Source organism: Myotis davidii, unplaced genomic scaffold (assembly GCF_000327345.1).
Source record: "Myotis davidii unplaced genomic scaffold, ASM32734v1 scaffold323, whole genome shotgun sequence".
Classification (NCBI taxonomy): Eukaryota; Metazoa; Chordata; class Mammalia; order Chiroptera; family Vespertilionidae; genus Myotis; species Myotis davidii.
The window spans coordinates 3,144,074-3,157,964 of NW_006295491.1; the positions used below are offsets into that span (position 1 = coordinate 3,144,074).

General features: G+C 37.5%; 1 protein-coding gene across 5 annotated transcripts in view; it reads left to right on the forward strand.

The window, feature by feature from the left end:
* LRBA (LPS-responsive vesicle trafficking, beach and anchor containing) overlaps positions 1-13,891 on the forward strand; it is a 554,230-nt gene that overhangs the window by 199,049 nt on the left and 341,290 nt on the right. For all 5 annotated transcript variants that reach the window (XM_006770131.2, XM_006770133.2, XM_006770134.2 and 2 more), the window contains exon 36: positions 9,949-10,057. In XM_006770131.2, coding sequence (XP_006770194.1) covers positions 9,949-10,057 — 109 coding nt within the window. The remainder of the gene's footprint in view (positions 1-9,948; positions 10,058-13,891) is intronic.

Consider the following 13,891-nt stretch of genomic DNA (forward strand, 5'->3'; position numbering starts at 1 on the left):
TCCCGCCACTGCCGCTGTGCTCGCCAGCTGTGAGCCCAGCTTCTGGCTGAGTGGCACACCCCGTGTGGGAGTGCACTGACCATCAGGGGGCATCTCCTGCGTTGAGCATCTGCCCTCTGATGGTAAGTGTGCATCATAGCAACCGGTCATTCCACAGTTAAGTCGATTTGCATAGTAGCCTTTTATTATATAGGATTGCAAACTCCCTATGGATAGCATTCTTATATTAGATTGTAAACTCCCTTTGGATAGTTTTGTACATCTTTATATTTCTCACATATAGTAGTCTAAAATTGCTTGGCATAAGTCAGTGTTAAAAAAGCACTGCTGGACCCCCAGCAATGATCAGGCACTGTTCTATGGTCTGGAGAGATAAGGATAAATTATACTAGGTTGGTGCAATCTGGAATGGAAGACAGATTTGTAAATACATAATTGAAATGGTGTCGTACAGAATGATACAACGTCATAACTACCACAGAAAAGGCATATGCCCCTTGGTAGGGGATTAGTTCTGTGGAGGGAAACAGATGTAGGATCTGAAAAGGTTTTATTTAGTTGACTTTTGAGTTTTGCTTTGAAGGATGAATAAGATAGGCAAGATGGAATTAGAAGTGAGGTCATTCCTGGCTGAGAGACTAGTAAGAACAGATGCAAAGAGGTGCAAAAGTACAGTGTGCAATGTTTGAGAAATCAGTCTTAGAGTAAAAAAGGAGCAGCAAATATGAGCCTGGTTTCTAAGCTGTCAAAATTGTTAACTCTCCATTGTGTAAATGTGTCACAGCTTTTTTACCCACTCATCTACTGCTGGACACTAGACTGCTTCCAGATCATGGCTATTGTAAATAATGCTGCAGTAAACATAGGAGTGTATGTTAGTCTTTTGGGTTTCTTTGGATGTATTCTTCTGTAGATCATTGGAAAGTAGTTAAAAATTTTTAAAAGTATGCAGTGATAATAAGATTTTTCATTATAGAAAAATGATCCTGTGGAGCATTGGCTGGACTAATAAGACTATTGGAAAGAAGCTCGATTGGAGACTATTGTAGTAATTGAAGACATGATGCTGAGTGCCTGCAGGGTACTGGAAAATATTACAGAAACAGCTTTTAGAGTTATTGCAGAGATAGAATACACAGTACTTAGTTTATTGGATGCCAAAGATGGAAGAGTCAGATATGACTCATTTCTAGCTTCAGTAACTGGAATCATTAGCAATGATTTTAGTAGTCAGAGTTGGGATGGAAAAAATGAATGATCTCTGAATAAGGGACTAGTTTAATAAATTATGGTACATTTCATCCACAGAAATCCTCTGTATAATAATGGTGCACCATTAATTAAAATGAACAGGTTTGCGTAGTATGACTCATAGTATACATTACCACAAAGGTTGCAGCTTAAAACAACACACATTTATTATCTTATAATGTCTGTGTGTAAGGTGTCTGGGTACAGCTCAACTGGATCTTCTCTTTGGAGTTTTACAGTCCTCTTTTAAACTCATGTGGTTATTGGCATAATTCAGTTTCTTTCACTTGTAGAGCTGAGGTCCCATTTTCTTGTTGGCTATCATCAGGGTTCGATCTCAGCTCCTAGAGGCTGCCCTCACTTCTGGTCACATGGTGGCTTACTTTTCAAGGCTGGCAGAAGACTCTTCAGTCTGCTCAGGCAGAGCCTTATAATGGAGCATATCATAGGAGTGACTATCCCATCTCCTTTGCTGTGCAAAGTAATTTGTTCCTAGAAGCATGCCCATATTCTGCCCCGGTTAAACTCAATAGGAGGTCACCTTACAGTGTGTTCACCACAGAACTTATATTAGAGTTTAAAGCTGGAAAGGACCTCATCATATTTTCTTTCTTCCCAATTCCACTGTAAGGAAAGCTCATCTCTAGTGCTTAGCCTGGTCTTTATAGTAGCATAGCAGCAGTGACAGATATTCAAAAGACAGAAGGAAATGTGGAGAGAGATGTTATAAGGTCAGAGTAAGTACTCAGAAGACTTTTTCAGTCATATTGTGGATGAAATGATTAAGGTTTGCTTTTTAGGACATTTGCTGTGAAATAGAGAGCATAAATTAAATCTGGAAATATTGCAGAGGAAATACTGGCAATACTCGCTCATTGATGAGGAGCCTGGAGGAAGATGGTAGAGAAGAGGGAAGAGACTAGAGCAGCGGTTCTCAACCTGTGCGTCGCGACCCCTTTGGCGTTCGAATGACCCTTTCACAGGGGTCGCCTAAGACCATCCTGCATATCAGATATTTACGTTACGATTCATAACAGTTGCAACATTACAGTTATGAAGTAGCAACGGAAATAATTTTATGGTTGGGTCAAAACATGAGGAACTGTATTTAAAGGGCCGGAAGGTTGAGAACCACTGGACTAGAGTAACTTTGAGGTTGCTTGTTTGGCGACTGGGAAAATGGTGTGTCATTGACTAATCAATTAATGTTTGAGTGCTGTGAGGCAATACATTGATGTTAAATTCACGATGCGGTTTTTGGTCTCTAGAGAGAAACTCAGAAGCACAAACAGTATTTCACATTGGCACTCTTAAAAGCCCTTGCCATCTTCCTAGAGTCATAGGAAGTTATTCATTAGCAGTTTTTAAACTGCACTAGGGATTGCTTTTATCTGTAATGCCTGAATGTGTACTGTTTATTAGCACTTGAAAGAATACCCTACTTACCTTACATTAACTTCTGAAGTGGCTAGGAGACAGTTGGGGAAGTTGGGGCCATTGTAGAATCTCTTAGCACAAAGGGCCACTTTTTAAATATTTTGTTCTATTAATTTTTTAATAGTTTACTTCTTCTGTGTCAGAGAACATATTTTATATAATTTCCTTTGAAAATCATTACAGATTTCTTTATCTCACATTTGCTTTTTTCCTATGTCTTCCATATTTACCTGAAAAGGTTTATTTTTCACCTAGTGGATGTAGTGGATGTATGTTTATTTTATATATATGTGGCTTTATATCTTTTACACCTAGTTATAAGCCATATTCTTAGGAACATAAAGTGTAGAATCTCAAAATTCTGAATTTCTATGTCTCTGGTTCATTTATCTTATCATTTGAAGTGCTTATCTCCTGATTTTGCTTCTTAAAGCCATTTTTCCCCCTTATCTTAATAAAGGCACAATAGGTTTCTTTTTTATCCATGGTTTTGCTTTCCATGGTTTCAGTTATCCATGGTCAACCATGGTCCAAAAATTTCAGATGGACAATTCCAGATATACACAATTCATAAGTTTTAAATTTTGTGTCATTCTGAGTAGAGTGATGATTTCTCCAACTGTCCTGCTTCGTCCCACCCTTTGTGAATCATTTCTTTGTCCAGTGCAATGTCAACCAAAGGTTGTCATCACCAATTCAATGCCAACAGGTGTTCCCCATTTGGGCTGCAGTGAAGGGGAGAGACTTTATTCAGTGCCAACAGCTCAATTGTGAAACAACTAGGCTGTGGAACAGCTCAACTGTAATTTCAGCACAGCTGTGGAACAGAATGGCAGTGAGATGGCTCAATACTGAGAGAGTTCAATTATGATAGAGCATGGCTGTGGAACGGCTTGGGTTAGGCGGCTCCGGTGTCACAGCTGTGCTCTCACAATACAGTTCTGTTGCAGCTCCAGTGTTATAGCCTCCAGCTCAGGTGTTACAGCTCCAGCTCAGGTGTTACAGCCTCCAGCTGGGTTATTACAGTTCCAGCCAGGGTGTTAGGGCTCCAACTCTGGTGTTAGAGCTCCAGTTCCAGATAGCTCTGGCCAGGGAAACAGTCTTTGATGCAAATAAAGTGCACTGCACAGAAACAGAGGGGAGTCTGACTTACATAGAGAGGAGTTCCTGCCCCTTGTCCCTGATTGGCCCATTTCTATGCAGGCAAGGACTCCAAATCCTCAGTTTGATCCAAAAAGCATTGTTATGATCAGAATGGAGTTGCTCTGATTGATTGGTTAAAGGTGCAAAGAAAGATATAGCGATGTGGATCCTCCGATCAGGTAGAGTAAGTCTCAGTCTTACTGGTCAAATTTTGATCCTAGAAGCTCTCTTATGAGGGTTGATGCAGATGGCAGGAGCTCAGTGAAGGAGGATGGGCAGCTCACTTCAGCTTTTCCCTAAAGTGCAGAGAGCACGAGAGGTCCCTGTTTAGCAATGACTACTATACTCTGCTTATAAATTTGAGCCCTGTTAGCCACCAGGAGTCTTTCTTAACAGCTATGTTCATTCTCGGTTTGCCAGTGTCCATAGTGTATGCTGCCTGCCAGTTTAGTCACTTAGTAACTGTCTCAGTTATCAGATCAGCTGTCCTCATATTGCAGTGCTGTGTTCAATAAACCCTTATTTTACTCCATACTGGCCTCAAAGCACAAGAGTAGTGATGCCAGAAATTCAGATCTGCTAAAGAGAAGTGTAAACATATGTATGTGCGCATAAGAGAAAACATAGTATATGTAGGGTTTGGTGCTATCCATACTTTAGGCATTCACCAGGGATCTTGGAAACTGTCCTCTGTGGATGGGGTGGGGGGGGGGGGGTGAGCGACTGTACATTAGATGCTTTCTTTTACTTTTTTATTGTTCATCTTTTTTGAAAAATACTTAAAATTTGAAAATTTATATTGAAATTGTGTCACTTATAGATAGCACACACGTTAAAATATCTACTTGAAAGTAATTGTATTATCAGATCTGTTTTTGTTAATATAGTTCTTATATATTTAGGTTAAAACTTATTTTCTTTGTAAACCAAAACTCCCAAAGATGTGTGGAAAAGAAGGCTTGATTCAGAGGAAACGGTTTGTAAACCTGTTGAAATGTAGTCTCTGGTGAGAACCGAAAGTGTGCTCCACTGAGACAAAAGGGAGGCCCTCTTTTATAGAGACAGATCCCGCCCAGATTCCCAATTGTTCTAGTTTTATGCAAATGAGGTTTCCAAATTCCTACACTTCTGATTGTTCCAAATCATATAGTTTGATTGTTTGGCATCCTGTGTTCTGATTGGTTGTTATAGAGCAGTTCTGATTGATTTGTATAGATGCAAATCTATATATATAAAAGCCTAAGCAACTGGCCGACTGGCTGACTGGCCGACCATCCAGTAGCTATGATGCGCACTGACCACCTGCGGCAGATGCCCAATGCAGGAGCGGAAACCACAGGCATGGGAACATGGAACAGAATGATGAATCTCAGAGGGAAGGGGGAGGGCAGGAAGAGATTAACCAATGATCTTATATGCATACTAGAGGCCTGGTACACGGATTCGTGCACCGGTAGGGTCCCTTGTCCTGGCCTGTGCCCTCTTGCAATCTGGGAACCCTCGGGAGGATGTTGGAGAGCCGGTTTTGGTCTGATCCCCACAGGCCAGGCTGAGGGACCCCACCAGTGCACAAATCCATGCACTGGGCCTCTAGTGAATATATAATTGTGCAGTTCTGATTGGACGGGGGCAGGTCTCAGTCCCTTTTTCAAGAGACAAAACCAGAGCTTCCCTGTAATGGGTGATTTAGATGGCATAAAAAAGCAGGGCATGATGGGGGAAGCCAGGGCCTCAGTCAGGTTCTTCCCAGTGTACAGAGTACATGAGGAGCCCTGCCAGCAAATGGCTGCTGGACTCTTATTATTTATAAAATTTGCACCCATCTAAGGGGAGTCCATTTCAGCATATAAATTCTTTCTTGGGGTTCATATCAAATTAATTCTTCTTCTAGGAGGCCACACCTTATAATCTGTGCCCTTTATTCCATGTTTTGCATGTTCTTTTTTTCTTTTTTGTTTTCTTCTTTTGAGTTAAATATTTCTGTTATTCAATATTAGCTGATTATTTATACATTATTTTATTTTATTTTTTAAATTTATCTTTATTGTTGAAAGTATTATAGGCGCCCCCTTATTCCTCTCTCCCTCCTGATTACCCCCTCCACCATGCTCCCGCCGCTTCCTCAGGCTTTTATTATTTTATTAAAATTTTTTAAAAAATATATTTTTGATTTCAGAGAGGAAGAGAGAAGGAGAGAGAGATAGAAACATCAATGATGAGAGAGAATCATTGATTGGCTGACTCCTGCATGCCCCACACTGGGGATGAAGCCTACAACCCAGGCATGTGGCCTGACCTGGAATTGAACCGTGATAGCCACGCCAGCAGGGCAGGCTCTCATTATTTTAGATACTTTAGTAGTTGTCTAGAGATTGCAATGTGAATATTAGAGTGAACATTTTTTTAAAATTCTCACTCGAGAATACTTTTTTACGAGAGAGAGAGAGAGAGAGAGAAAGAGAGAGAGAGAAACGTGAGGTAATCACTCCATATGCACCCTAATGCAGGATTGAACTGCATCCTAGGTGTGTGCCCTCACCAGGAATCAAACCTGTAGCCTTTTGGTATACAGGCCTACTCTCCAACCAACTGAGCCCCTTGGCCAGGGTAGAGTTGTTAGCGTCTTCTATGAATTTGTTTTCAGCAATTCATGGCCTATAAAAGAACATCAGAACACTGATTCCTTTTATTTCTATAGCCTTGAGTGCTATTCTTATGAATTTTAAGATAAAATTTTTGAATGTTAGACGTCATTATTATACTAGTAATTATTGTAAACATTCAATATTCTTTCAGAGTTACTTACATGTTTAACTCTTCCATTGCTTTGTTTTTTACTTCCTTGTCTTTCATTAGTAGATATTATTTTTTTTCTGTTTAAAGAACTTCTTTAAGGTGGGTTGTCTATTGACAGATTTTGTTTTGTTGGTCATTAAATGTCCATGTTTTGCTTTGCCTGAGGAAAAACTTTTCCTTTACTTTCTTAGGTTCTTTGGTTGGTGGCCTCTGAAGCAAACTGACAAAAGACAAATTGGCAAGAGAAAAGATAGATTTTTAAATTCACGTATGTTGGAGGGATTTCCCAAAAATATGGGACTCAAGTCAGAGGTTAAGATTTGAAGGCTTATACCATCTTGATATGAAAGAGGGAAGGGAGAAGGGCACTTATGTGCAAATACATGATTTTAGGAAATATAAATGGACCCTTAGGAGAATAGATGGGAGACAGAGTTTAGTGACAGTGTCCCCTTTCGCAATTTCTTATCCAGGTGTTGACTTTTAGTCTCCAGGTAATGAGAGTCAATCTTCCCTGGTTGTGAAACTTCAGTGGAGAGGATTTATGACGGTTGAATCCTTTTGGGAGATTCTGTTTTTAGGCAGATAAGGGGAGTTCCGAAAAAGACTTCACAGCGGTATGTTCTAGATACCTTCACTTTCATTATTGGAAGATACTTTTTGGGTATACAGCTCTTAGTTAGCTGTTATTTTTGTTTAGCACTTTGAAGAGGTCATACTTATGTGGCTTCCATCAGTCTTATTCTTGTTCTTTTGAAGACAAGAAGTTGTCCTTACCTCTTTCACTTTTCCCCTCTCCCCGCCAGCTAAGATATTTTTCATTTGAGGGTTGGGTATAGTTTTCTGTTACTTTGCTTGGAGTTTGTAGCACTGATCATATGGCTCAGAGTTTTCTGTTTGTTTATTTTTCCAGTTTTCAAAATAAATTATGTTCTTTTTTCCCCCCATTCTCTTCAAATATTGCTCTTTTTAAATTATTTTAAATACTGTCTTTACTCCATATATACTTATGATAGACCTTTTTACCATGTCCTGTATGTCTGTTACATATTTTGCCAAAGTTTCATAATTTTCCTTACCGTGCTTCTGTTCAGATGTCACTGACCCATCTTTGAGATAAGTTGTTCTTCAGTTGAGTTTCATAAGCTGGTAAATCTATTCCTAATTTCATATTTGTTTTGTTCAGTAGTTCTACAGATTTCAGTCTCTCCTGGAATCCTTTTTGGTAGAATCTGTTTTTCTTAACCATAACTACACTTATTTCAGTGTTAAGATATGAAACTTTACTGTCTTGATTTTCTTTGAGTTGGTTTCTATTTGGTTTTTATTCATTTGATGTTGTCTCTTGTTATACCTATTAATTTGTGATTGGATGTTGGAAAGTGTTTTGAAAATTGAAGGGGTAAATGTTAGTCTGCAGATATCTTCCTCTTGAGAGGATTTTCCTTTTGGTTTCTGATTAGCAGTTGACTAGGTGCTGATTCTGTTAATTTAGGACTGGACTGAGCTGATTGATTCAAAACTGGAGTTTTAAAAATCCGTGAGTTTGTCCTCTTTTCAGTTTGATTACTCCTAGCATGTAGCCCTTATGAAGTCTTCTGAAAATCTGGGCTTTTACTGTGGCCTTGTGCATTGGTTTCTGCCTCCCGCTTCCCCCCTCCCAGCCTCCCATGAGCTTCTGAAATTTTTTTTAGCTTTTTTGTTTAGCTAGTTAATCTGAATATAAATCACCATAATGTTGTTTAAGGGTTTGCTTTAGTATATTGGAGGTCTGGTCTATTTCTTATTTCCTAAGGTATATCTGGGTTCCTTCTGTAAGAATAGGTAATCTACTAGGACCTCTCTACCTTGACAGGTTATAAAATCCAACTTTTGTGTCCCTAGCTCTGTAAGACTGAACACAACCCTGCTTAGCTTCTCTGTTCCCACCTGTGAACAGCAAGTACTTCAATGGGAAAGTCAGGCTGCATGTCATTTGCATGCTTGTTTTCTCAAGGATCTTGGCTCTTTAAATCTTGGAAACTCTCCAGTATCTTTAAAAAGGTTGATACATAAATTTAATTAAGCATTTTTAGTTGTTGCATAGCTAGTTTCATGAAAGATAATCTGCTCTTGCCAGAAGGATGACTTTTTTGCCGTTATATTCTTCAGATATTTATTTAGTGCACTGATTTTTAACCTTTTTTTTTTTATCTCATGGTACTCATACACCTTTTACTAAAATTCTTGTGATACACCAAAATGTATATTATAGTTTTTGATGATCTGACAAAATATTTTAGTATAATTTTGACTCCTTGACACCGGACGGCTATTGTGTTGGTTATTGTCATTTTTTATTTGACAATCTAAGGGGAATAAAGGTCAGTGCCCCTGACTAACTAGTCAGGTGTAGCATGTTTTAAAAATTCTTGTGGCACATTGGCTGAAAATGGCTGATTTAGTGTGAAGTAATATTACTTCATTGGGTATGAAGTCAGAGAAGACAGGAAATACTTTTTCATTCCCAATAACAGTGAAATATGTTGTGTTTGTGTGTACATACATTTAATTGATAATATTCATCTTTTATTATTTTTTCTTTATTGTTTAAAGTATTACATATGTCTCCTTTTTCCTCCATTGACTTCTCCCTGGCCACCCCGACCCCCGCACATGCCCTCATCCCCTAGTGTCTGTGTCCATTGGTTATGCTTATATGCATGCATACAAGTCCTTTGGTTGATCTCTTAACCCCTCACCCTCTCCCCTGCCTTCCTTCTGAAGTTTGATTGTCGGTAAATGTTTCCTTCCACGTCCCGCGTGGTTCAGGGTTCAGGATCTGGAAGAGGAGCTGCACACAAATGAAAGAGAAAAGACAAGAGATAATTTGGAAATATTGGGGGACTAGGCGGGTAAGTCCAACTCACCACCCGTGCTCAGTCTGCCCCCACCTTTTCTAATCTGAAGGTTTCCCACATTTGATCGTCTGTTCGATGCTTCTCTGTCTCTGGATCTATTTATGTTCATCAGTTTATGTTGTTTATTAATTCCACAAATGAGTGAGATCATGTGATATTTATCTTTTTCTGACTGGCTTATCTTGCTTAGCATAATGCTCTCCATGTCCATCCATGCTGTTGCGAATGGTAGGAGTCATTTCTTTTTTACAGCAACATAGTATTCCATTCTGAACTAGTAGATGTACTGCAATTTTTTAATCCACTCATCTGCTGATGGGCACTTAGGTTGTTTCCAAATCTTAGCTATTGTAGATTGTGCTGCCATGAACATAGGGGTGCATAAGTCCTCTCTGATTGGTGAATATTCATATTTTTATAGGTTGCTGAGCCAAACAATGAAGGATCATCTAGTAAGAGTTGCAAATGAAGCTGAATTTATCCTGAGCAGGCAGCGAGCAGAGGATATTCACAGACATGCGGAATTTGAGGTAGGTTCCACATATGTTTGGTGTGAGGAAGTTACCAATGCATAGGTAAAATGGCAGGATTGTGTAAGCAAACATGTCACCAAAAAATTAAGACTTACTTTGTGAGAGAATCACGGAGGTTAACAGAGATAGTGCAAGTCTCTAGCCCTCTGGTCTCAACTCAAATTCATCTACAAGTTAATTTGCAGCAGCTTCTGTGTTTGAGTGAGCTGGGTGTTGAATGTAGTAGTTTTAAAATAAAATAAATTAGTGAAGGGTCTTTGTCCTCTCTGAGCAAGACAGAACTATTTAACTGGAAAGGAAAACCCCTACGGAAGAGATAAGATCTATGTTTCTAGAGAGAAGCTGAACATGGGCATGGAGTTTCTTTACCCTTGTGGTTTGAGAGCTTGCTAACCTTTGGAGCAGAGGAAATGAGGGAGCATATAGCTTTCTTGTGGGATCCTCACTGAAGGACGAAGTGACGATCTATCCAACGACTTCTGCGTATTCAATAGTTACACCTGAACATGTGTAACAGGTGTTAATTTATAGAGGAAATTAATGGTATTGTAGCTATATAAATTAGCAAATTTGACACCTAAGGTGAACTAGAAAAATTTGGTAAAAATATTTGCTAATTATTGGAAAAAAGTTAAAAGCACCATCTGGGTTCTTTCTAACATGTTATGAACAGATAATTCAAATGTTGCTGATATTTTTCTGGTACATTAAAGAAGATGAAAACCTCCCCAGTGCATTTTATACAACCTGAAAAAGTTATTGGAACAATAAAACTCGAAAAGATAAATATTATTTAAGAATATGGGTACAAAATTCTAACTAAAAGTTTAATCAACATACTCCACAATGAAATAAAATAATTATATACTAATTATAAGTATATACTAAGAATTATATACTTAGATTTTATTCATGGAATCCAAAGATGGTTTAATATTAAGATATCTACTTCTTAAGTAAATTATATCTAAACAAATTAAAATAGAAAAATTATGTCAAGATACCAGTAAATGCAGAAAAAAAGCACATGTTAGATTTTAGCAGCCAGTCCTATAAGACTTTTGGGAACAAAAAGTATACAAGTGAATTCAGTACCCCATCCCCTTGTTTATTAGTCAGAGTTTCTTAGTATCCAGGTTCCTTCTTTTGACTCAATTCTTTTTCTTTTCTTTTTTTAATGTACAAGAGGCTCATGTGTGCTGTAAACGTAAACTTCTTTTATGTTTAAGAGTATTTCCCTACTGTCTTTATATTGAAGTAACATTCTGATGGATTTAAAATTCTTGGCTAACACTTGCATTCCTTTAGAACTTTATAGACATTGCTTTGCTTTCTTCTGGCTTTGAATGCTGCTTTCAGAGAAGTTTGAAGCTGGTCTGATATTTTTCTCAGTTGATGATTTACTTTTTCCTATTTCAGATTTCTTTATTTGCTCATGAAGTTCAATTTCAACAGCAGTATGACTCAGTAATAAACATTCATAAAATTTTCCTGGATCATAGTCTTTAGTTATACTGTAAATTCAGTTCTTGGAAATTGTTTTAAAATAAAATTTGAAAATTCTCATTTTATTTTATTTTTCTTTACTTAGCTATACTTTCATTAATCTATATCACATGTCTGTTTTTCATATCTCTCTTAGAGTTACTTCTTAATTGCTTTATTTTCTCTGATCTCTCACCATCAGTAACTAAGTTTTTAGTGTTTTATTTTGTACCTGATGTTTGTAATTTATTTATCTATAATGCTTATGTTTTGTTCTTCATTTGATAATTCAGGTCTTCAACCTCTCTTTTCACCTTAGCTATTTTGATATTTTTATGTGTGTGTTTTTTTTATATTATTGTTATATTGATCATTACAAGGAAATAATCATGAGGAATTTCCTTTATATTTTGTTATATATTCTCTTAAGATTCTTTGTCATTTGTATAGAATCTCCCAGTTTTATTTGAAGAAATTACTACTCAGCTTGTTTTTTATTGATTCATTGGTTGGTGATATACATGCTTAGAATGTACTTGCCTGGATTTTCTATTGGCTTAGTCAAACAGAATATTTCAGTGACTTCTTCCCTTCTCCCTATTGTGAGCTACAGTCTGAATTTTGCTATTTTTTTTATTTTTATTTTTTGGCCAATATTATATAGACTATCACGAAGAGAATGAGAGACATCTTTGAGATGGGTGAGAAAACTTCCCAGCACATCTAGGTTTTGCTTTCTCTTTAAGATTTTGTTAAGTATTTGTTAAGTTCATTTCATCTTATTAGAAGCTATGGACAATTCTTATCAGGGCAAAATGTGCTTAGGCTTTGAATCATGATGTCATTTCAGAGAATAGTCTGGTGTCTGCTTCTGTCCGGGGAAGTCAGCCCTGATTTTCACTTCCTTGCTTCACTATGTTTGGCACTGTAGTTTTTCCAGTATCTTCAATGAGAAGAAACGGAGATAATGATACCTCCTAGTCCAGTGATGGCAAACCTATGACACGCGTGTCATTTTTTTGGTTGATTTTTCTTTGTTAAATGGCATTTAAATATATAAAGTAAATATCAAAAATATAAATCTTTGTTTTACTATGGTTGCAAATATCAAAATATTTCTATATGTGACATGGCACCAGTGTTAAGTTAGGGTTTTTCAAAATGCTGACAGGCTGAGCTCAAAAGTTTCGCCATCACTGTTCTAGTCAGTTTGTTTCTCTCCCTTTATATGAAGCATTAAGAAAAATTCTCAGAATTTTGTCAACTCACCATATTCCTTTGGGAATATGGTTAAGAACTGAGCTTTGTTGTACCTTTAGTTCTAGTCCCAGTATGTTTATTTTCCCCATGGCAACCAGTTATTTAATGATCCATGCTGTTTGTTAATTTTGTTGTTGTTGTTTGGTTAATTTTGTTTAATTCTTTGTTCAAAAGGATTTTATTTGCTAATTTTTTAGGATTTGAAAGATGAAAAAACAATTTAGTTGCCTTATTAGCCCTCCAACCTAACCTGGAACATATCTTTCTAATTTATTATGAAGAAGTTACTTTGTAACTTGGGGGGTGAGATTATAGTTCACTCTTTTTCTTTGTTTTTTTTGTGATCATGGGGGTGATTTATGTGTTCTTTTGTGTATGAATGAGAGAAAAAGAGGAAGGAGATAATGTGGAATTGAAAGAAGGAAAAATAAAAGAAAAGAGGAAAAATACTTCTAAAACACTGTGTTATGCAAGAGTTAAACTGACTTGAACCAACCAGTATATGTATTTATATATACATATATGTTTTAACTAATTTAATCCTTGCAATAAACCTCTGAAGTAGTGCTGTTATTGCCTCTCATTTTATAAATTAAAAAACAGCATAAGGAGGATATAGTCCAGAGTTACAGCTAGAATTCAGATCTATGCAATTTATCTCTTAATCTCTAATCTATGCTTTTGATTCACATTCATTAGATTTCTGTAGAATGTGTGATAGGATTTATTGTTGGCATACACAGCAGCTTTATTTTTAACTATATAATTTTATGTTTTATCTAGTAGAGTTTTTTATTTTTAATTTTTACCTTTGTTTTGTAATATTGTAATATTATAAAGTGCTAAAGGCCTGGTGCATGAAATTCGTACATGGGTAGGGTCCCTAGACCTGTCTGGCGATCAGGGCCAATCTTTGGGCCAACCATCAGAGTAATCGGGGCCCCCACTTGCACCCACATTGGCCTGGTACTGCCCACTTGCCGGCCCTGCCCTTACCACCGTTGCCAACCACTCATGGCCTCTCCCCCACCTGCTGGTCCTCCCCCCTCCCCATTCAGGGGCAGGGCCAACTGGCCCAGCACCCAC